General features: G+C 41.3%; 2 protein-coding genes across 4 annotated transcripts in view; one reads left to right on the forward strand and one right to left on the reverse strand.

The window, feature by feature from the left end:
* Positions 1-471: 471 nt before the first annotated feature.
* Positions 472-9,096, forward strand: LOC128877598 (E3 ubiquitin ligase Rnf121). Of its 3 annotated transcripts, none has more exons than XM_054125049.1 (9): positions 472-603; positions 878-912; positions 1,130-1,271; positions 1,353-1,507; positions 1,588-1,816; positions 1,891-2,126; positions 2,197-2,313; positions 4,399-4,493; positions 4,644-9,096. In XM_054125049.1, the coding sequence occupies exons 1-8, from the start codon at positions 577-579 to the stop codon at positions 4,457-4,459; spliced, it is 1,002 nt and encodes a 333-aa protein (XP_053981024.1). In that variant the 5' UTR covers positions 472-576; the 3' UTR covers positions 4,460-4,493; positions 4,644-9,096. The 3 variants fall into 3 exon arrangements, with proteins under 3 accessions (XP_053981024.1, XP_053981016.1, XP_053981031.1); XM_054125041.1 differs by having other exon boundaries at positions 4,648-9,096; XM_054125056.1 differs by lacking the exons at positions 4,399-4,493; positions 4,644-9,096 and having other exon boundaries at positions 473-603; positions 2,197-4,071.
* LOC128877588 (teneurin-m) overlaps positions 5,587-24,399 on the reverse strand; it is a 58,992-nt gene continuing 40,179 nt past the window's right edge. The window contains exons 10-17 of the mRNA XM_054125014.1: positions 23,682-23,889; positions 22,217-22,243; positions 20,503-20,719; positions 19,374-19,942; positions 19,007-19,273; positions 16,618-18,923; positions 15,765-16,500; positions 5,587-15,185 (exon numbers count right to left, since the gene is read on the reverse strand). Of these exons, the coding sequence (XP_053980989.1) occupies positions 13,697-15,185; positions 15,765-16,500; positions 16,618-18,923; positions 19,007-19,273; positions 19,374-19,942; positions 20,503-20,719; positions 22,217-22,243; positions 23,682-23,889 (5,819 nt within the window). The 3' untranslated portion in view covers positions 5,587-13,696. The remainder of the gene's footprint in view (positions 15,186-15,764; positions 16,501-16,617; positions 18,924-19,006; positions 19,274-19,373; positions 19,943-20,502; positions 20,720-22,216; positions 22,244-23,681; positions 23,890-24,399) is intronic.

The raw sequence follows: 24,399 nt of genomic DNA on the forward strand, positions 1-24,399 counted from the left end.
AAGGGTCGATAATTATGGTTGCATTAAAAAATTACACATAAAAATGACAAATTTGACACATTAAGTAATATATTATGGTATTATAAAGCAATGAATTGTATTAATCATGCATTTATGAAAAATAAATGATATTTTTTTGGAAAAGTATTACTGGCGCCACCTTATAGGATTAGTGAGAACTATTTTCACTACAAACTTGGGCGTTTTGCCACCGATGGCGTCACTATAACGCTCAGTGAGCGGCTCAGTGAGCAGTAGTCTTTCTGGATGCTCCTTATATGATATGAACAGTCGGTTTACTGCGATAAATTGAAATTATATTTATTTTCATTGCCAATTAATACAAAGTATTTAATTACATTTGAAATATTTAATCTAATAATTTCATGACGAGATATTTGTCCACGAAGCCTTAGTTGCTAATGTAAATAATCCAACTCATACCTGACGAGTAGCTACGTGTCATATTTGCATCAATGTGAATAGTACTTCACGATGTCTCGAAAAAGCGTTGCCTCTATTATGTCACTTTGTTAGAATCTATTTTATAAGTGACAGCTCAATATATTATTAAATATGCATTCTCACGTGCTCCCCAATAAGGTATACTATTATTCCAAATAAAACCATTCTTATGGTATTTGTAATAATATTTTACATGTTGTCATGCTTGTACACATATAACCTCCAAGAACAACAATTAATTTAAGTAAAATTCGAACTTCAATAAGTATTGCTTCCCTTTCGCGATATTTACCATTTACAGACAATTAGAATTTATTTATACCTAGCGATATTTTAGTATTAATACTTCTCCATAGGAAATAACCAACTGTGCTTTAAATGTTTATGTTACTTAAATCTTTTTTTATTTTAGAGTGAGGATGAGTTAACGCCGGAAGAAAAATGGAGGTAATTAATAATATGTATTTTTAATAATCAGTGTAACGAGTTACTTGAAAAAAATCATACAGTTAATGTTATAAAAAAATGTTTAATCAATATGTTAAATCCTGTACAAAGTTTGCAGGTGTTATCATTTTGTTCTTAACATACTTCTTAATCATTTTTTTGAAATTATTAGATCTAATTAAATTGCTAATCTGAACGTATAATTCTTTTATTTCAGGGTAGAACATATAAAAATGCACGAGCAGCACCAGGGTCACGAATCCATGCATGTAGAAATGCTGCTTATTTTATTAGTAACATTATTAGTAGCACAGGTTGTTTTAGTTCAGTGGAAAAAATTGTATTATAAATCATATCAGGTAAATTGAAATTATCTTCTCTATCTGAAATCAAAATGTGTTCCGTTTGATGTGTTTAAAAAATATAATATCCCCTTCTAGCTTGTTACATTAGTCGCTATGTGGATTATTCCTTTTGTATTATGTTTAAAAAATCATTGGTGGAGGTTTATATTTCTATGGTTAGTGTCCTCTTGCATAACTGGACTAATAGTAAGGAAGGCTATTCAGAAGCCTATTGCTGGTACAACACCAAGGTATGTGCTTATTATTATTTATAACGTATAAATTTATATTAAATTAAAAAAATTTAATTAACCTTTTTTTTTTGTTACAGATTGGTATACAAATGGTTTCTATTCATTTACAAACTCAGTTATGTGTTGGGTATAATTAGTTATGTTATTATATTAGCCACATTTTTTGGCTTGAATCTCGTATTTGAAGTCAAGCCTCAGATATGGATGGATTTTGGTGTACTTTTATTATTTTATGGTGTTTATTTTGGAGTGTTAGGAAGAGACGTTGCCGAGATCTGCGCGGATAAAATGGCTTCGCAAGTCGGAGTACGTAGAAAAACAATAGAATACTAAATTAACAATATAAAAAAACATAATGCAATATATTAGATAATTTACAGTATTATGTGCCAGGCCAAATGCCTACAAGGACTTTAGAACCTGGTGTGTGTGCTGTATGCGGGAACAAACTTTTAGTGTCAGAACACGAAGCTGGTGTAATAGAGAATACATACAAGCTCTCTTGTGAACACGTTTTCCACGAGTTTTGTATTAGGGGATGGTGTATTGTGGGAAAGAAACAAACGTGTCCATATTGTAAAGAAAAAGTCAATCTTACAAAAATGTTTCGTAATCCGTATCCTTTTTTTCAAACAGTTTCTCAAGTCAATAATTATATTCTGTGTGTACCTTAACAACGAATAAAGATGGGAGCGCCCTCATGTTTTGTACGGTCAGTTGCTCGACTGGATCAGGTGGTTGGTTGCTTGGCAACCATTAATTTTGTTTCTAGTTCAAGGTATCAATTGGGGCCTAGGCCTCGAGTAAGTAGTACTGCATTAAGCTAATTGCATTACACTTAGGACATCATTGTGTTTCTATAAAACTAATGACTTTCGTATAAACAGCTACCTATTTGTATTTCTCTATGCATAGTTGCTACTATGTTTGTAACAACGAATTGTGTTCGAAACGTATAATTCCAGTCCAAAGTCGTAATCAGAGTCTTAAACAATTTCGATACAAATGTTGCATTTGCATTAAAACTTGTACAGATAAATTATTTTATATAACTGGAATGTTTCCTACTAAGGATTATGAAATACTATTCATTCTGTATTTCAGTAGACAATTTCGCAATTTCTATAGTATTTAATAATAATTCTTCCAAAGAATACATTTGTTAACAGTTTGTTTGAAAGTTTTTATAATAACGTTTAGATGGTTTCGCGTATAAACAAATTAATGTTTTGAAGGGACCGTGTATCGTAGAATATAACGTACTTTAATTTGAATATGTATTTCGAAATACATATATACGAATAGACTGCGGTTATCCGAATTAATTGAAAATTATAATAATTTATACGTAACAATCAGTCCCACATTTCGTAGAACACAAAAAAGCAGTATGTAAAGTAGTATTTTAAAAACACTTTGACCTATATTTTAACATATTTAAAAACATGTTATAGAAAAACAAATGCAAAAATAATCAAACGTTTACCCTTCCCCTTAAAGAAATTTCAATTTGGATAATCGATATTTAAATATTGCGGTGTGTTATACATAGAAATATTTTTAATTGTCACGAGAATGATAAGAATTTACTATACCAATTCTTTTACCATTCCACTTCCTTATTAAAACTAGTCATACTAAGTTTGCACTTCAATTAACTAAATCATAGTACGTTGTATACTTGTTAACAATAATACTTTTTTAAAGGTATGCACTAACTGTATTCTTTCCTCGTAAATTTTAAGCTTACGAAACGGTAACGTACCTTAGAATAGATACCTTGCAAGAGTTGGTTTGATTTTTGTCGTCGACATAATAATGAAATAAACAGTCGCGGGATAAATTATTTTTACGCATAGAAAAAAAAAGTACAGTATTTTTCAAATGTAAAGAAAAAAAAATGTTATATTTATCAATAAAATTGAATTTTTTGTGATAATTCCTACAATTAGTACCTTATATATATTGCATTTATCTCGATTCTACAAAGTATTTACGAATGCATTATAAATATCGTCCATTTTGGTCGAAATTTATCCTAGTAAAGTAACACTTACGTTGGATATTTTACTACACGAAACAGATCGAAAAATAGATTGAAAATTTGGAGTAACAATCTTTTAATTCTATCACGTCGAGTATTACGTTTGTACGCAGACAAAAATTTGCATTAAATCTTTCGGATATGTGCCATTTTCTGATTATCAAACTAGCTCTTATAACAGCGTGTTACTATACCAAAACGATTTGGTTTGGTGAAACGCTGATGCGTGTATAGACAACTGCATAGAATAAATGTATAAATATTGTGCTGTTGTAAAATAAAATTATTATACGTGAATAATGTACAAATCAAACTTGGAAGATTGGATCGTGTAACGAGGTAATCTTCGCATTGTTTAAAACGTACAGGAGCTAAACGCACTGCGATTTATCTTTTGTTTTTGTTTTTTTTTAAACGAATACGTACGATCATTGTGAATATTTTGAACGAAATTATATAAATTGTAAACTTTGAAAGAGAAAAAAAAATAATTTCGTAATAAACGATGTACAAAGGATACCAGCAAAAATTTATTTCTCATCGATGAAAACTACGGAACCGTGTTCGCTAGGGAATACTAACACTTGAAATCCATTTACAATTGCTTAACCGATAAGGGTGCACGGGTACATTTTAAATCTCACTCCGCTGAAGAGGATTTCCCGCTACCTGAGCTTAAATTGTTAAGTACCCACGTACCCCTAATAATCGATAGAATTTTTATCATAATATTACGTACGCACTTTCAGCTCATAGTTGCTTCCACACCTTCAATTAACCAGAGCACAGGATGTCATGCATTGAATTTTGCTTCGTTTCATTTTTTTTTTACTACTTTTTCCAGAGTAACGGACATTTCCAATTTTGAAGATGGAAACATGAATGTGACGGTTGAAGTAATCTAAATATAATAAAATAAATACACCGAGTCAAGTAATCGTACGTATCGAATCTTCCGTATTAACCCTTTGCAGTCCTTTGTCGAGTGGTGCTCGATAGAATTTTACAGAAATTAGAAAATCTGGACGGCAAAGGGTTGAACCGAATTAGAGGAATAATTGAGTCTCACGACGTTTAATTATTGCCAAGGTAGCACGCGTGATGACAAGGGAACTGCAAGACGAGCGCTTATTGGACGGGACCAGGTGCAAATTATAGGGAACGAAGCGAATGACCAAAACCTATAGTAACAGAGTTCAACAAAGAAATATTTTTATAGGACATGACCTTAAATATTGAATTTTTCACGTTTATTTTTATTCAGCCAACATGACGATTGCGTAGAAATGTAGCTGTAGCCAACACGGTAACGTCACGTATTTCGACCCTGTTTTTCCAGTATTCGCGAACCCACTAGTCCAATTTATTTTTTTTTACACATTGTTTTCCTCTTATGGTGATCTGATATTTTGTTAAATACCCTTATTCAGTATTTTATAATTTTAAATTTTGTATTATGTACAAAAGGAAATAAATTTGTGTGTGTGTGTGTGTGTCGAGTGAGACGTTGGGGGTTGAAATTTATTTAAGTTTGTGTTAAAGTAGATTCCCAATCTAGGTCATCGTAATCGTTAAATTAGTTTATAATTCTCATTTAGTCCAAAAAAAAAAAAAAATAAATTTTACAAGATGGTGGTCCTACTTTAAATAATTGTTTACATTATTATACAATTCTTGCGGCGTTTAAAAAATAAAAATTATAAAGGGTTTTCCAGAAGGAGCTGTGGGATAACGTATATTTACTTATAGTGGACACTTGTATTTTATTAAAAAATAAAAAATCTTGAAGATCTCATTAGAAAATCCTTAACAAGAAATAAATATAAAGTCTTCGTTTTATTATGGAGGGTGTGGGTCATCAGCGTTGCCTAGGGGCTACAAACCCTCGATCCTTCCCTAGGATCCGATCTGGTCCCTTCCCGAGTGTGAGGTAGCATAGTTTAAGGGAGGATAATCCAATTGGACACGAACAGGGTCCAATTCGGGACGCGTGTAGAGAATAAATAGAGAAATGACAACAACTCCTTATCAGTGATGTTACTAAAAGTCTTTAATTAACTCTCATCGTTATCGTATAGCAAAAAACAACTTGTATCACATCAGGCATTCATAGGTACTTTCTCAGACCTTCGGACTCGGTAGCGAGAGCACCAGATACATATATAAATATCTATTTGTACACTTACGACTAAAATCCTCTCGCTATTGTCGTAGGAGGGCCGTACGACGAGGGTTGGTGGAGGGTTGTGAACAGAGGCAAAGGTGTGAAACACTTAACAGGCCCTACATAAAACGTGAGGAAGGGTGACAGAGGTGAGACAAATGGAGTTTTGCTGTGTGTTGGAAATTGAGACGCCACAATATCGACGGGAACTGACGGGACGGGTCAAGGGGCAGACAATCACAAACACGGGGAAATTTTATAGATATATTTATTGAGTACTTAGCGTGTAAGAGTATAGAATATATGTTACCTTATCGTTTAAATATCATTACATGGTATCATATATAATGACGTATTCTTTAAAATAAACCACGCGCGGACAGATTGCGCGCTTCCGTGTCTGTGTGTGTATGTATGTATGCGCACGTGTCTCGTGTCTGCGTTCAAGAGTATTTACATAATGATCGCAATTAATATGTACAATTCTCCGCGAAAGGGACGAAACGGAAAAGAGAAACAAACAATTGATACAGAGGAACGGACAAACTGCGATTAGGGCCCGTGAAACGCGGCTCGACCGAGAGGGGCGTCCCATGGAGGCCTTCCTCTTGCATTCATCCGTGCTCTGTCGGTCGACGACATCGCGAGGAAGGAATCACTGTTCGTATTCACTTCGATTCTAGGAGGATGCCCCGCGTGGTAAACGTCGGAAACATTGGTAGACTGTTTGACAGGTGATTCTAAACCGTAACCGTCGTTTACACTAGACACTCTACACTTAACTTCATTTCGTACGTAGATTACGTTAAAAATTGGCTACTGCGCGTACTTGGAATGGAGTTGGCAGTATTATTGTTTTAATTACTTCCTGATCGTGGTGATTTGATTTGTTCGTGCAAAATTTAAGGTGTTAATCTTTCTTAGGGAAATTAACGATTTGCATCGTGGTTGATGTTGAGCCCCCTCAGGCGCCACCATTGTGAAATTTCTGAAGATTTATACAATAAAGACTTTTGATAATAAATGGAGATCGACTCGTGGTATAGATAAACCTGTTCAGTTTGGAACGACCTGTAAAACGTGTGGGAAAAGTTTGTTTACCCCGGGCCGGGCACCCTTGTCTATCTCTACACGAAAGCATAAAGGGCACTATCCAGATGAGTTCTCGCGTTGACGCAGGTTGTACGAAACTATCGTTAACACTAATTGCGGAAGGTCCACTTGAAATCATAAATAAACGTTCAACGATGTTTTCGTCGACCTTGTTTCACTGTCTTTAACTTTGATCAACTGGTGATCATCAATCTTATGATCTCGTCAACACACAGACTCATCTTAGCGACACATCCAAATACGATTGAAAATTTTCCATTATTAAAATGTCCATTATTAAAAATTCTCTACCAGTTAAATAACATTTCTATTCACGAATAAATAAATAATAGTAAAAGTAATGAATCTCCAGCAAGTTACACTACAAGTGTCGATAAGTAACTTAAAACAGGTGCAGACGCGAACGAACGTTGTGAGACACATAAGATTGGAAAAAAACAGCGTCGATGAAAATAGTTACGATAAACGAGTTCGTCGATGATTGCAAGTAGACCCTAATTGCGGATACCCTAAGGATCATCGACGTCAGTGTCGTGTGTCCGATTCACTTTGAAACGCGTCGACCATCGTGTCTCGTGAGCAATAGAAAAAGTGTCGTAATTCCGATTATCTCGTCTGTTGTGTCGATTCAGTTCGCAGCGATCGACGATGTAAACGAAACGGGAATCGGAATATTTTCGGTCGACGACGCGTAGTTATGTACAAAAAGGGAGCGACACGCAATCGTCGCTGGGAAAACGGGAAACACAACGAGACACCGGCTACGAACAAATATTCCTCGTCACAGGTATGGGCAAAATTTTCACCTAGTTACAAAACTTCGATTAACGAATAAAAGATGAACAATTATTTATTCATCGCTGAATAAATTCTAATTTTTATCTAGACGAGTAGAATTTAAATTATTAAATGAAATAGCTGGTAAATTTCATCGTTCGATCGAACACCTGAATGAATAATTTTGTATTAGTTATTCGTTATTATCTATTAAAAAATTCAAATATTCGTTCGTAATATATTATGAACGAACAACAATTTAATTGTTCAATTGGATAAACGTCGCGAATAAATAGTTACGTGTTGGATTTATTCGTTACTCGAATAAAATTTTGCCTACTCCTGTCATGACGACGCGAAGTGCCCGAATTTCGATCGTTACTAAACAAAGAAACGCGTACAACTTCTCCCCTCCCCGGCTATCGTTTAACACAATTTGTTATATATTAATTTATCGTAATAGCTCTCGCTCTTTCTCTCTTTCTTTCACGCACTCTTTCTTACGTTATGCTGTGCTTTCATCTCTCGATAGGGATGTTCGATTCCGAATAAACTTTCTTAAAAACCTTGAATGCAACCTTAAATCGGTCACATATGATAAAAAATACTTTTATGTTATACTGTACAGTATCAGCCAATTGTAGGAAATATTCGTTTCAGCAGAATGATCATTTAGAAGATTTAGAATTATTAAGTTCATCGCCATTAAATGGTAATGAATTTAATGGTTAATCAGCGGTAATCAATTTACTTAATTAAACTTATATATAAATATGTAAGTTTAACTTAAAGATTTCAAAGTATAGATAAGATATAGTCAAGCCTCTTTGAATCGATTTTTCGAATCGATCTTCTAGGGAATCGATTCTAGTCATTTCGATTCGAAACCGGTTTTGGAATTAATTTTCTTACAGGAATCGCGCAACCCTACTTTGAACTCTCTCCATCTCTATTTTTTCCTCTATCTTTCTCTCTTCACCAGACACATTAGATTCTTTAAGACATACACGATAGTTATGAAGTATTGCTTTCTTTTAGTCACGAGCCGATCGCGGTTCGCCCTCCAACCGAGTCACAGCGGACGGTTTCCCGTCGACGGCGAAGATTCGTGTCGAGCGTAACAATAATAGATCTCGCGCCTTCGATCGCAAGATCGAGCCACAGTTAGGATTCTGAGACTTCCAGGCGGAAACGGGTTAAAATTCTTATATTGATACAAACTTCGAACAACGAATAAAATATACTGTCTTTTTACATGTTACTTGTCCAATAAAAATTAAAACTTGACTCGCAAAATGAAGTATTTCGTTTGAATTTCATCCATTTGAATAAAGTTCCTATTCGTAATCTATTACTCGAACAAAATTCTTCCCTTCTGTGTTCGTACCCCCTGATCTCAAACATAATTAATAATTGCCGATTCGTTTCCAAAGGTGGGCAAAATTTTACCCGAATGAATAACGAACAAACGAATAAAAATAATCAAAATTGTTTTCCTTACCAACTGATTCAAAATTAAAATTTCTGTTACAAAATGAAGTTACTTAGATCGAAGAAAACTTATTATTTAAATGTAAGTTCGTCCAACCCTATCCCCTTTCACTGATAGAATCCTCTCTTAGCTCGATCCTCGCTCGAAGGCGACGATTGCGCTAAGCATAACGTTAACACGAGTACAGGACTGCTTTCTAAAACGTCGTATCATTTTTCTTCTTTCTCTTGTTTCTTTTTCTCTCTCCTTTGTTGCCCTTTGCGTGGCGCTTCGCGAGTGAACGAATACACACGGAAAAGTGTTCCCGCGATATCTGTCGGCTCCGCGAGCGTTTTTTGGGGGCTGACACATATCAACTGGTTTGCATGCTGAGCATTTTAGAACGCGCTAATTACGCGGCGGATAGCAGGTAACGGCGAATTAACGAACAAATCAGACAAGCACTGTTCCAAATGGGGCGTCGAGAGTGGTTCAGCAGTTTTCAGGCTCGAAGCAATGTCCGAACTGTGTTGAAGATGTTCAATCGACATTCTTAACGTTGGAGCAAATTAAAAGGGAGGGTGGCCCAATTTGTACCCCTCAAATTTTAAGAGAGTGAAGAAAAATGTAAGAGGGTGGTGGTGTCTGAAGGGGTAAGTAGGATATACTAGATGTAGATGAATTATTATTTTGGAGGAATAAATTGTTGAAATTTTATAGATCTTGAGCAATGTGTTGGGCAGTGTGTATATTCGTTTATAATCGAGATTGTCGCGAGGTAGATGTAAAATTGAGTAATTATTTGGTGAGCTTTATCGAGCCAGTATGTTAACAAATAAGAAGATAAGATATTTCTATACATTGTTAAATTTTGAATAATATTTAAAAAGCTACGGATCAAGTATTCTTTTGTCTGCAAGACAATGCTACATTTGACGAGTGAAGAAGCGACTTTGAACAAAAATTTCTATTAACAAGTAATTATCTCCAATGAATCTACATTATACTATTTACACTATGTTTCTTTGTTTTTTGCAATTTCATACTTACAAGAAAACAAACCAATATCGAAGAGAAACAATCGAAGCTTAGCTTCATCCAAAAGAAGCTGTTCACTCTCAAAGTTAATTTTGTAGACGTCTGTGGTAACTGCTACGAGCTTAAAAATACTGGAACCATCCTCGACGCTCCCAGCATTCTCTCGTGGTCTGGAGAGAGAAACGATCAAGATGATTCGAAAGTAGAAACTATGCAATCGAGGATAACTTGTTCACGGAATCGCGTAACGAGGAGTTTGGTACCCTGGGGAACACTTGATGAGACCAGCCCAAGGTTAATGCAAGAATGTGAATCCATGCACGGACACAAGGTGTTATGTTCACGGTATCGAAAATGGTGAATCACAGATTGATATGCCTCGTGTTACCTTGGGTTAGGTCTCAAGGGTCCAGGGAAAACCTTGACGTGCGCTTAAAACCAATTGGGGGGGGGGGGGGGCCAGCAATTTGGTATATGGGTGATGAAACTGTCGAGTATAACACGTTAGACGACGACTATGAAGATCTTAGGACCCTGAGGATCGGAAGATCTGAGAATTCAAAGACTCGAGGATCCTGAGGATCTGAGGTTCCCGAGGACTCTAAAAACTGAGGATCCTGGAGATCTGAGGTTCCTGAGGACCCTGAAGACTTGAGGATCCCGAAGTCCCTGAGGACCCTCAGAATCCGAGACATCTGAAGACTCTGAAGATCCGAGGTCCCTGAGCATCGAACCATTCAGGCGGCGACAGTATCAAATTGAAAAAATAAATTCTTTAATTCATACAATATAAAAAGATATGTTTGTACACTTCTCTAATTTACTGAAACATTCTTAAACAGAGACTTGCTTTTGCCCATGTAAAATTTGTTTACCTCCTACAGTCTTCCAACTCTGTCTTCCAATCTCATAAAGCTCCTCCTCCAGTATTTTCAAATTTTGTGCGCTTCTTCTCACCGATTACCTTCTGTTTATATCTTTCATCCTCGTCGCCGCCTCAACGGAACTTTCATCGAACTCTTGGACCACCATCCAACGTGTTAAAGAAAACGAAGAATATCGGCGATAAACGGGGACAAGTTGTCTGATCGTCGATTTCCGTTACTTCGTAGAAAAATGCGTTCCTTCTTGCGCGAATACTACTTTTGCGTGGGTTTGCGGCATATACTGGCTATACACAACAGATATGTACAGCGGCGGTTTTCCTTTCGTCGTTTCTTTCTTTTTTTTTTTTTCATTTTTCTCATCCGATAAAGATCACTAGCACACTCTTAAACCGTTTACGTGTTTTTTTTTTTTCTTATTTTCGTTTACTAAATCCCTCGTTAACTCGTCAATCTAGTACGTTACTTTTTGTTGTAATTATGATTATGTATGTTTATGCTTTAATCCACCGTACAATCTACCTGGAACACAACGTGGTTGAGCGACGTGGCTCGCACGTTGGCTCGCTATTTCTCTATAATATATTTTATTATACCGCGTACGTATTATACTCGCAATTAGTTTTTTGCATCGACATTTTTTTTTTGTTTTAAATATAATTTATCATTAGTGTCTTTACTTTCTATGTCAGTTACTTCACTTTGATCCAAACCACAGAGCTCGATCTACATATTTCTTTTTTTTACCTTTGTTCGTTTCGTTAATAGTTACGCGTTTATTTCATTTTTCTTTTCTCCGCTGTCTCGTTTACCCGATAACTTGATAAACACCGACGAGTTTGTTTCTTCTTTTTTTCCAAGTTTATGTTCATACAGAGAGAAGGTTCATCGTCTTTCGAAGGTATTTTGACGGGGGGGTGGGGTGGGGTGGAAGGGAGCGATTAGGGGGACGGGGGGCGCAGGGGATGATTTCCACGGGACGATCCCACAGACACACGGTTTTTGTTTTTCTTCTCGTTTCATTTTTTTTTCTTCTTCTTTTTAGGACATAGGACATCTTTGACGGCACAATTCAAAAAATAATTTTTCATTTTTAGTAGAAAGATAGGCGGGGTATTTTTCCGTACAATAGTATTATCGTTATATTAATATTATTTTCCTTTTATTCATTATTTATTACTATATTATTAGTATCGGTATTATCGTATCGTTATTACTAGCTCATTATTATTATTTCATTATTATATTATCATTATTATCGTTATCATTATATCCGTTTATTCCTCGTGGATCCTATTACCCGACGCCGTTACTCCGTACACGAAACTCATGCTCGTCTATTGCTTGTCTCGTTACGTCGCGTCGTCGTCGCTACTAGATCACGCGAAGTACTGACACACGAGGGGAGGCATGTAACGATCATATATACACGTGTACCGTACGTGCACACAATAATACATGTACATATATATCACCGTTACAAAAAAATTTTCTCGCTGATTATATATAGCTGGTACGACACGCAAACGCTCCCCATACCAATCGAAACTATTTACACGTTGCGTCTACGGTCGAATCTCGCTCGCGATCCGGAGCGAATCTGACCCGCGAAATTTAATCGACCGGACTCAACTTTAAGAAACTCGGCTTTCCCCCGTTACAAAAGTTCCCGCGTAACAACGCGCGGGTGCCTCGCGCACCCTCGAAACCGTGCTCGTTCGCGTCTCTCGACACCGTGTGTCTATATGTGTACATATATAAAAGCATTATCGACAGTTTCCACTTAAGTTTACCGTTTTCGTATATTATATATCTACAGTTTACGTTTAGTCGAGTAGCTATATTTACAAATTACGCATCGCCTTCGCGCGCTAGTACACCGTTTCTTTGCGCCGTGTTAAAAATAACTGCTTGTATATTTTTTCCATTTCTCGCACGTCGACGTATCTCATTTTCATCTCGTTCCCTTCCTCCTCGTCTTCCCTATTGAACTTATCCCGCGACGTCCACCCGGGGGGGGGGGGGGGCGAAACACAGGGAGCGAATTACCCTTGCGTCTCGTTAGACCCTGTTGCATGAAAAACACCAGTTCGTTCACTCTTCGAACCGAACACGAGAGTACCAATTCCTCCCCTCCCGCGCACTCGTCTACGTTCGTCGGATTTCATCACGGACGGCACCTTGAACAGTTCGGTATGCACCGCGTCCCTCCGATCGCCACAGAACGTTCTTCCTGGCGACGTGACTAGCTCGGTTTCCTTCGGAAGGAAGGTATCCTCTTGGGACATCCGCGATCGTGCTGTCCGAAACGAAGGGATTTGGGTTTAGAATCGCAAGCAACGCTATTTATGGCACACCGAGCAGGGGTTTCTGGTACTTGACGAACGAAAACACACAAGAAAGAACGGAGAGCACAGCTCGGGATCGGTGAACACTGTCGAAACGTTTACTTTCCTCCGCGAGTGCGTCGAGAACAGAGAAGAACGATCGGGGACGCGTGAACCAAGCCCAACGTTCCCCATCGCGACATTTTCTACAGGGGTGGGGGTGGGGGGGTGGGGGGACTGAATGTAACGAACGATGGTTAGTCTTGTCTCTCTTCATTGTTCTTTCATACGTTTGTCCGCTGCGCGATTCACGTGGGCGCGTGAACCAAGTCCCAAATAGCGTTACGATCCCGCGTCACATCCTCGAATCACGAGTCGTGTCTGTGGATCCTGTTGCGCTTGTTCCCGCTCTTCCGTCGTTTCCTCTTCGTGTCCCTGGTGAAGGCGACGTTGCCAGGGTCGTCGGCGAGCTGGGGATATCTGTGGACGCTATGGATGTCGACACCTTCGTAGCCGTTCACGGTGCCTCTGCTGATGAGCTCGTCCTTCTCCTCTTTGGACCAATCCCCTCTGCCTTGGAAGCCAGCCAACACCAGCTGCTTCTCGATCTCCCAGGCCCTCTCCACCGCTCTCTTGTGAGCGTGCTTGAGTATCCTGTGCCTCTCCTGCTCAGGATCGGCGCCGTACTTGATCACCACGGCCGCGTCGGGATTGTGAAGCCGTAGCTCCTTCCAAGTTCCTGCTCCGTGCTCGGTGGTCTCGTGAGTGGACACGTTGAACATGCCACCCAGTCGTCGGAGTTCCTCCATGTCGTCCCGGATCTTCAGCGCGTTGTCCTTTACGAAATAGAACACGTCCTGGTCGTGGACGCTGAAGTGCAGAGGCAGGAAGTACGAGTTGTTGAACACCGAGGTCACAACGTCCTGGACCACTCCGTTCACGCCGCCCACCACGCTGACCAACGCTCGTCCACCTACGCGAGACACTAGGATACCCTCGCCGAAGACTGCTCGACGATGAGCTACTCGAGGTAGAAGGTTTCTCGTTTTAGGTTCGAGCTTCAGTAGAGGCTTGGGCACGAATCCTAGGTCGGAGAACTTCTCGTGGACGCGATCCACGATGCATTGGAGACCCGACATCACACCGAAGTCTGGCGTGAGCTGTGGCGACGTGATCGTGGCACTGGGTTGATACACCATCCGCTTGATATACTCCGAACCGAGGATGGCGGAGATGTCGTATCCGTAAAGCTTCAGCCAGCTGGACAGGTCGGTCATGTACTCCACGTTCTGCTTGAAGTTGATGGGATCGTTGTTGCGGAAACGGTAGATGAAGATGTCGGTGGGGGTGGTCAGCTCGTTCGCCATTTGCTCCCAAGCAGGGGTCATCCACTGACCTACGGTTGGGTCGTAGAGCCTCTTGTTCAGGTAGACCAACTTAGTATTGGGATCGAGAAGTCCACCGTGGAAGTCGATCGGCAGATAGAAATCGGGATTAGTGTCCTTTATAATCTTTCCGAAAGGTGTTCGCCTCATCTCCTTGATCAGGTTTCCGTTGGTGTCGAACAAGGCCAGGGGCGAGCCGTTCTGGTCCGTCGCCACGTAGAATCTCTGCTCGGACGTTTCCACCGTCATGAGGAAGTTGCGGGAATCGTAGAGGAAACGGAACGTTTTCGCAGACTTGGGAAAGTGCACGTGGGTGATCAGGTCTGGGGTCTTGGGATTGGCGTAGAAGAACTGCGTGATGTTCTCGCGATCGTCGTTCCAGGCGACCAATCGGCCGCGGTCGTCGTAAAAGTACCATATCTGGAACTTCTTGTGCTCTGACGCGTGGATCAGCTGGCCCCGGGAATTGTACCTGTGGGAAGTTATTTATACGGTGATATATGTTTATATACGTTTAAGTATATAAACATGATATATATTTGTTGATATATGTTGATATATGTTGATATATGTTTAAGTAAGTTCTATATGTTTATATATGTCATGTATGTTGTACATGTTTATGTATGTTTTTATATATTCGTACATGTTTATATATGCGTATGTTTATATGGGATTTAATGGAATGTTATGTTTCTCGATTTCATAAAATTAGGTGCGATATATCAAGAGTATAAATATTGAGATGCTTATCTATTGTATGACAAACAAGAGGATTCCTTTTATCCTAATTGAGGCTTTCTTTTAGAATGATTCTTATGATGAACATCTATGTTTGATGTATAAAAATGTATTAAACAAATATTTTATTCGATGAAATAGTTAGAGCAACAAGTGAAACGACAAAAGAAAAATGTCAAAAATTATGAAAAGTCCTACGAGAAACTTTTACAACATTTCAGTAAAAAATCAGTAAAATCCCAAATAGTTGAACAAGTGACCAATTCATCAATGCTTCTTCAAATAATTTACCCAAATAAAAGTAAATTACCTGTACTTGTGTTCCCCTCGAATGACAACGAATCCTCGTCCATCGTAGGAGTTGAACTCCACATCCCCGAACTGAATGACCCTGTCCCCACTGTCGTACCCTAACGCTAGCTTCTCGTTATGGCCTCTGGTGACACCTATCACGTTGCCATTTTCATCGTACGCATACTGCCAATTGTTCTCGGTGTCCGCTACCTCCAGTACGTGTCCATCCGCGTTATACGTTATCTTCTCCATCTTCGAGTCTTTCCCGATCGCCAGTTTCCTCATTTTGATACGATTGCGATTGTCGTACTCGAGCTCCATGCGGAACACGTCCAAAGTGCGAATGTTCATCAGCACCGTCTTGACTCGACCGTGTTCGTCGTAATCGGTGACGGTGTAGAATTGTTTGCTGCTGTCCTGCATCACGGATCTGTTGAACAGGTTCCTGTATATCCTGAGATCGCCCACGCCTTCCAGTATGCCGAGGTTCTGGTTGTACTTCAATCGCAATTGCGGAAGCTGTTTGCCGTTTATGTCCACCTCGATGCCAGATATACGTGCGTTCCCGTCGTACTGATAACGATATCGCGCGTTGTCCAGGCCGCTCTTGCTACCGAACTTGATCTTTTCGTCTTTCACGATGCCTGCGTGGTATTTGTACTCGATCCTCATCTCGAAGTTGGGCTCGTTGATGTCGATGCTGTGGACCAGGCTTGTGGTCTCTTGGTAGGTGTAGTGGATGGAGGATAACCCTGTGCAAAACAATGTTTGAAATGTTGAAATAAGGGGACGTTAACAAATGCATAAAAATAAAAACATTTTATCCCCAGTCTACATTACAGCAAACCGAACAAAATAACGTTACTCACCAGCAAGAGTTGTTTCCAGCTTCCCAGTGTGGTCATAGACATAAGCCACCTTGCCACTTTGATGTGGATACACTTTGGCAAGTATCTGTCCATCGTCGTTGTACAGAATCTCGTACGGATGCCTGTTCATGGGCGAGTAATACTGATACTTGTAGAACCCTAACGACGTTTGCAGCGAGAACGTGTGGATGTGTCCTCGAGGAGTGGTCAGCGACTGCAGAGCTCCAGCTTCGTCGTATTGCAACAGATAATCGCTGCCTCTAGGCGTGGTTACTTTCAACGGAAGGCTACTGAACATGTCCTTGAAGGCATACACCATCGAGGTACCGTCGCTATACTTGATCTCGTACAATCTACCTGCCCTGTCGAATCCATACGTCTCGCTGATATCTCCCCAGGTCCAACTGGTCAGTCTACTGAAACGATCGTACTCCAACTCAACGCCAGCAAAAATTCCATTCCTTGGGCCCCACTTGATGGGTCTAGCTGTTCTGTCGTAGGTGACGTTCAACAGCTCCACGTCGTTCATGAAGACAGCCACGCTGTTGGTCTCTCTATCGTATTCTAAAGACAGCAGAATTTCTCCATTCACACGAAGCTTCCTGCCTACCTGTGCAACGGACTTTGAATTGCCTCTATTCTTGTTCCCTTGGACCTTCCTCAGGAAGTATCGCCACTCGAACCTGTTGGCTAAATCCCCAGCGATTTCTGTCCTCTGTTTAGCAGGCACAGGGTAGCTTTCGCCTAACAGAGGCTCTATTTCAGCTAGAACGGTGTAAGGCAAGGTGTCCGTGCTGACGGTGTGGGCCCATGGGGTCACCTGACCGACTGACCCATCGGCCAGAACAGTAGTCCTCTGCTCAGCCTCTCCAACCTTCGTGATTACTGACGATCCTTTGATCAGCATCGAAATTGGCTTTCTATTATTCTGTCCAACTTTTACCACAGCTCCCTTCAGGCTCAGATCGAAGGTCAGACTGATAACCTTCCCTGTAGGCGTGACCGCGCTGGTTAATCTACCAAACTCGTCGTAATTATACACGTAGCTTCTACCAGTGCTGTCCAGTTTGGTCTTCAGCAACCCAGTGGGACCATGATAATCGAACGTAACATTGTAATTGTCAGGCGTGCTTAACTCGTGAAGCATCTTCATCCTGGACATTCTGAGCCTGCACTTCTGTCCCTTGGTGTTCTCGATAGAGTTCACTTGGCTGCTGTAGTCTCTGAGGAGGAACACCTTGTTTCCAGCGGCATCAGTGACGGTACTGAGCTTACCATTGCTAGTGTTAACGTTGTACGTGAACTGGTACACGGTTTCTCCCGTCAGTATGTTCTTCGTGGCCACGTGCTGACCGAACCGGTTGAACACGTAGATTTCCTGAGTGTCCGGAGAATAAATCTCGTATTCCCTAGCTCCGCTGGCATCTGGAATGCTGGCTGTTACCGAACGAATCCTGTAATTGGCCTGATCGCCTATGTGAACTACGCCGTCGGGTGACACAGCCACCGCCGAGATGGTGTTGAATTTAGAGGTGGAGGCCAGGTAGTGGTCAGCTTCGAAACAGTCGCAGCCACGTTCCAAACAATTACATTTCGACTCTGCGCCAGCATAGGGCGATATCTTGCCGTCAGTTCCTATCACACGCAGTCGATTGATCCTCTGCGAATCACTCTCGCCGATATATAGATCACCAGACGGTCCAAAGGCGATACTCTGTGGCATGACCAGAGTAGCATGAGTCGCCAGCTCCGTGTCGAAGGAAACTGATGGCGATGCGCAGTGAAGCGGACGTCCCGCGACGACCTTGACACGACCATCGGGAGCTAACTGAAGGACCATGTGGTCATCGATCATGTGTAAAGAATTGTCCAGAGGATTGATCGCTAAGGCCGTGGGCCAACGAAGATGAACTTCTTCCACGTTTAGGGTCCCTTCGCAGGGGATGGGCTTCCAGTGGGACTTGTGCATGTGGTTGCCAATTACCGTAGTGATGATACCGTCCCTGTCGACCATTCTGATGTTGGTGCCATCAGCGAAGTAGAGGACGTTGTCGGCTGAGACAGCTACACCCTTGGGATAGGCGAGCTTAGCGTCCCTGGCGAGAGCTCCGTCGCCACAGTGAGCCTCGTCGCCAGGAAGACATCTTTCTCCAGATCCAACTACTGTCTCCCAGTTGTGGTCTGGGTCCGTGTAGTCGTTCGTGTCGCGTACGCGGATTATCTGGTGGGATTCTGGGTCGGAGATGTAGAGGGAACCGTCCAGGGGACTTAGGGCGATGTGGTAGCGGTAGGAGACCCTGGTTGCACTGGAAGGAAGATCCAAGGTTAGAATGTTACATAATTGAATATAATTCTGAAAGGGTGGTTATTGGACCATAGGGAAACTTACTTGAGTTGAACAACAGTCCTAACAGTGCCATCGACGAGTATCTTTCGTACGAGGTTGAAGTCGCCGACAAAGATGGATCCATCAGGAGCCGTGGCGAGAGCGACTGGAGCCAGAAGTCGCTGTTTGGAGGCCTGGCCCTCGCACTCCATGCAGTACATGGGTCTCTGGTGTCCATCGCCCATGGTTGTGAGGATTACCCTGGGCTTCTGCTTCAAGTAGATGTTGGAACCATCGCCCTTTTGCAGGATACCCTCGTGGAAGTTGTATCTGTTGGGATTGATGCATTGTGAGGTTGTTTAGACGGTAGGTAGGTATTTTTATTTTTGAAGGTTCTTGGCATGAACAAATAATAAACGTTCTAGCATACCTATGATGAATGTCGAGATTCCAGCCTCCAACCTCCGAGATGGACATGTCGTGTCCGCTGAGCTTCGTCGTCTGCACGTCCCAGATGATGTCCTTACAGTCCTTGTACTCGTATCCCACTTTCACCATAGCCGTGGTGACACCGTACACACGCTGACGATAGACGTTCAGTCGATTCCAGGCGTAGGTGAACCTTATCGCAGGATCAGCCTCGAATGTCTTCTCGAACAGGATGCCCTCTATCGTGATTCTCAAGTGGATCAGGTTGAGGCTCGATGGGATAACTTCAGGGGTCAGCTGCAGCTGGATGGTTGACAGATAGCCAGACGCCCTTGAGCTGTGGTAGACGAGGTTCAGTCCTGTACCAGGTATCTGCAGGCTTTCCTGAATCACCTGGGACTCTGCCAAAATGGCACTCTTGTCGGGGCAAGCTCCTTGGAAACCGTGCTTCCATGTCGCCAGGACCACGGGTTTCATCAGATCGTAGTCGTGAGCTGCACAGGAGTGGGGAATGTGGCTGGGTTGCTTTTCTTCTGCGGTGGTCATCACTATATTGTCGATGATAACGACCTTCGAGAAAGAGAATTTTGGTTAGACGTTGGGGCACTGCTAGCTACGTAATTTGGCATCTGGAATGGTCTGCCTATTTTTGAAAGATTTTATTTTTTTGAGAAACTATCGATCGTGTTGGTTAGAAACTTTGTATGTATATTTATCTAGGGTCTATTGTATGCATTTTTTAAATTAAACATTGCTTGAGGATGATCGAGTCAGATGAAATTTGTCCTAAAAAATTGTAACTTGATTGTATGGACCAACGATCAACTTCAGCTGCTCGTATCTCTGTAACCAAGCTTCAGATGACAAAATGGCAAAGGACTTTACGATTCCTTTTTGCATGGAGATTACATCCTGATAAAAATATCGCACAATTTCGTTAAAAATCTACCAAAAATTCGATTCCAACTTCTATTACAATGTCAATTTTTCCAATTTCACCTTTATCTTTTCAACACACTGCTTTTAAGATTTATCTTGAATATAAGCTGTAAAAGGAAATTAATTTTATTTACTTTCAAACTAGGCAGACCCGTCAAGACGATACTAAAAATTATCGAACATGATTCTACCTCGTTCCACGGTACAAAGACAATGTGACTTTGTGGTTTAAAGGGTGACCTTCCAAACTGAAGGGTGACGGCACCGCCGCCGTTTACCAGGAGGTCGAACCATCCGTCGTCCCTCGTCAGAGTAAATCCTTCCAGCGGCGTGCTCGTGCTAACTCGCACTCCCATCAACCCCGTGCCAAGATGCGTGACAACGCGGCCGCGTACAACGGCCGATCGGCTGTCAGGAAATAACAACGTTAATAAAATCCGAACACTGGCCAGGTCGCTCGTGCCAACTAATGCGATCGTTTCTTTCCACTGTGCTCCGTGGTTACACTAACAACAAAGCAAACTGGCTATCATCTAATCTAATTCACTTCTACGACAGTATTATTATCGCAAGTCGCCTTGCAGTGTTTACAAGTGAAAGTTTCGTACGGAGAAAAATGTACTGTCGTGCACGAACAGATGGCGACTATGTATACTAAAGAGCTGGGAAGTTAGTTTCAGGGATGGTGTCGAGTTGCAATACTCAGAGTGTGTTTCACGGGGTTGGAGATTAATCGTGAGAGTTGATCGCGTTCATGATCAGAAATTGTCCTTCCTAATATTAGCTTTTTTTTTCACATTTTAGATTTACAGTCTTCGAGTCTGTTGTTTGAGTTCGAATAATTTTGGGGATGATTCTCTACCTGTGTTTCACATATTAATAACCTGGGTGCTGGTAATAGAACATTATACGAGGCACTACTGTTCTTGCAAAGAATGAGGACCTATATGCTTCGAAAATAGAATCACAAGTACTTTGATATTTGAAAGAATCGAACCCCTCGCAAGTTGTACTTAAACCACGTTCAATGTTCAATCTCAAACACAGCTCATAGAAAAAAAAATTTTTTCTCGCATCCCGAACATAACTCAGGAGCATTCTTTAAAGCTCCTTCCCTTGAAAACGATTCCAAGTCTTCAGCATCGTACACTCTCTACACCCGTTCGACGCGACAGTACTTCTTCGCTCTACAAATCTGGTATCCCGTGCGTGTAAAGTTCTCGAACTCGTGAGTTAGAATTAACTCGACTTTCAGTGCCAAAGAGATACCAAAACAACGAAGAATCAGATCCAAGACGGTCTTAATCCTGGTCCAACCCTCTTTGGCACTGTGGGACACATCGGTCGAGGACAAATCGCTAGTAATACGTTTATATATATATATACGTGTACATATACACAAATAACACAAAGTCAGAAGCTCAACTTAAAAGGCACGAAAGACAACGTAGGAATAATAAGGTAACCAAACCATGCAACGAGAAAGAGTCGAACAATGACGAAGGAACGAAAGGGGTTTGTTTGCGAGCTTTTTTTTTTGAACGTTCGCACGCAGTCGTCTCGGCGTTCGAGGGAAGTTTTCTTCGTCGTTTGTCGACAACTTTCGACGGCATGTGTCGCCAAGTCGCGAAGAGACCCGTTCTCGAGCGTGATCGACTGCGTACAATTTGTTCATTTTATTTATTTACTCGCCAGTCGGATGCAGGGAAAAGTATACGTATGTACACATGATATATCAAATATGCACGAAAATATCGTCAAACAGCAGCAGCTATTAACCGCTTACGCTCTACGGATGAACTGCATTCGCAACACGATCGTTGCTCTTTGTTCTCATTTCGTTTTGTATTTTCTTTACTTTCTTAATTTTGTTCATAGTCGAGCTTCGTCGACGTAATTTCTTACCTTGTGTTGAAGTGATTCCAGAACATACTGACCGGGCAGCACGGATGAAACAGAGCCCAGTTAAAATGACGTAATTAAAGGCAAAACTAGACGGAAGATAGATAGAGAGATAGATAGAGAGTAAGAGAATAGAAGAGGAATAAATTAGAATGAGAGAGTTTGAAGGAGTGATGAGGTGGAGTTGTAGGAACGAACGTAAGAAGAAGAAGTCTTTGAGAAAATTTAGATACGCGAAGATCGTTAGAGATAGCTGGGACAGACCCAGGCCCATGAAGGAAGAGACCATGTTACCGTTTCCTCTTTAATCGATATGATGGGCGCAAAGATGGCTCGAGGCTCGAACATGGAGTCACACATTCACGCAAGCTCCACTCGGACGGACACGTGAGAAAGAAAGAATATGTATGGTTTAAGCGTAGGAAAGAGCTGCGTGCTTTTCTCGGCAAAATTCACAATGGTTCTAAAATAAAATCAAAACATTCTTATCCCTCAAGGATCTCAGATTTCTTTAGTATTCTTCAGCTTGCCTCAGCTTGACCCCGCTTGGCCGTGCTTGACTTCTATTAAATTACGTTCGATCTTCTTCAGGTGTCTTTAAAATTTAAAAATCAACGCTGAAGAATCCCCACACAGGTGCAACTTAAAAAGCACGTGGAACTCTTTCCTAGGCCCGAGAGATGAACACGGTCGATTATAAGATATCGATAAGATAGACGATGTGGTAGAGTAGCGATAAAGGCGAAGAAGAGATAGAGAATGATAGTGAGAATGGAGACGGGGTTCAGTGCAGGGCACACGCTCGCGCACACGTACGTACAAACATATGTATAAAACTTTTGGGATGTGATTTCACACGGGTCACAACAACGCAGAGAATATATCATATCTATGTATACGTCTTCGTGTGTCTTTGTATGCAACGTGTACGGACGAGAGTATGTAAAACGTGTGGTTGTGTGTTTAACGTGTATGCATGTGTCTCGAGGCAGTTAAAGATTACCGAGGCACCCTCTGGGTGTCGCATGCATTTTCATATTCTAAGCCGCGCGGTTCAGCCGGTGGCTAGACGCGATTGATCATCCCGCGGGGAACAAATCTCCCTAATATATCACGAGCGGGGACCGGCGATAGTCTTAATAACCTTCACTCGTCCCGCAAACACATGCATTCTTTTCGGACGTACGGCCATTTGTTAAACGTTACGTGTATCGTGTGTGAGGCTACCGAAAGAGAGAGAGAGAAATAGAAAAAAAAGAGAGTTTCTCTTGTTTTCTGTAACCAAGTGTCTGGATCCAACACACACGTAAAACTGCACGTAACACCAAAGTCGGGACGGACATGTTCAAATCGGCGCTGGTAGATACCCCGAGCGATTCCCGCGGAATCGGAGCAGTACGGACGACAACGGTCGCGAGAACGCAGGTGAATCGCACGCGTTTGCGCGCTGGTAGCGTGTCCAACTCACCTCTCGTTGAAGGTTTCCTGGCGCGCGTAGTTCTGGAGGCTGCCCTCGTCGATGAGGAACTTCATTCTTTCGAAGAAGGATGCGGTGATGGCCGGTGGCTGCTTGCGCAGGAGGATGTCGATGGGCTTGGGAGCTGCTACGCAGAGTTGGCTGGTGCGGCAGACGTGGCTTGGGCAACACTCTGGGTCCGCGCAATCGATGAGACCGTCTAAAAGGTAGATTGTAGGGGAATTAGAATATGTAGGTTTCGAAGGATGGTGTAGATGATGTAGGAAGAATGATAGGTAGACTATCTATTCAAGAGTGAAGGTTTAAGTTTGCTATTTAGGGACGATGTTTGAGCAATTGAAAGCAGTCTTTGTTTTCTGTGGGTATAGCCAGGTGGATGTCTATATAGACTGTCTGTGGAGTAGACATGGAGTTAATACAGTTAGAGTAGAAACGAAGTTAGAGTCACTTGTAGATATAATGGATGGTATAGATGTAAGAAGAACGACAGGTGGATGATGCTTGTTGAATTAAATTACTGAGTTTCCAATCAGGTGCCTACATTATGCAAAAGAGGATTAAATTGGGAGTTAAATGTAGGTTTTCCAATTATTAAGAGTGCACTTCAATCACCCAAAATGAGTCTAAATATATCTATCACCTGTCACGTTGAATCAGGATTGGAACTAGGATTTTCCTTAATTATTCTAATGGAACTACCCCGGGCCCT

Source organism: Hylaeus volcanicus, chromosome 1 (genome assembly GCF_026283585.1).
Source record: "Hylaeus volcanicus isolate JK05 chromosome 1, UHH_iyHylVolc1.0_haploid, whole genome shotgun sequence".
Lineage (NCBI taxonomy): Eukaryota > Metazoa > Arthropoda > Insecta > Hymenoptera > Colletidae > Hylaeus > Hylaeus volcanicus.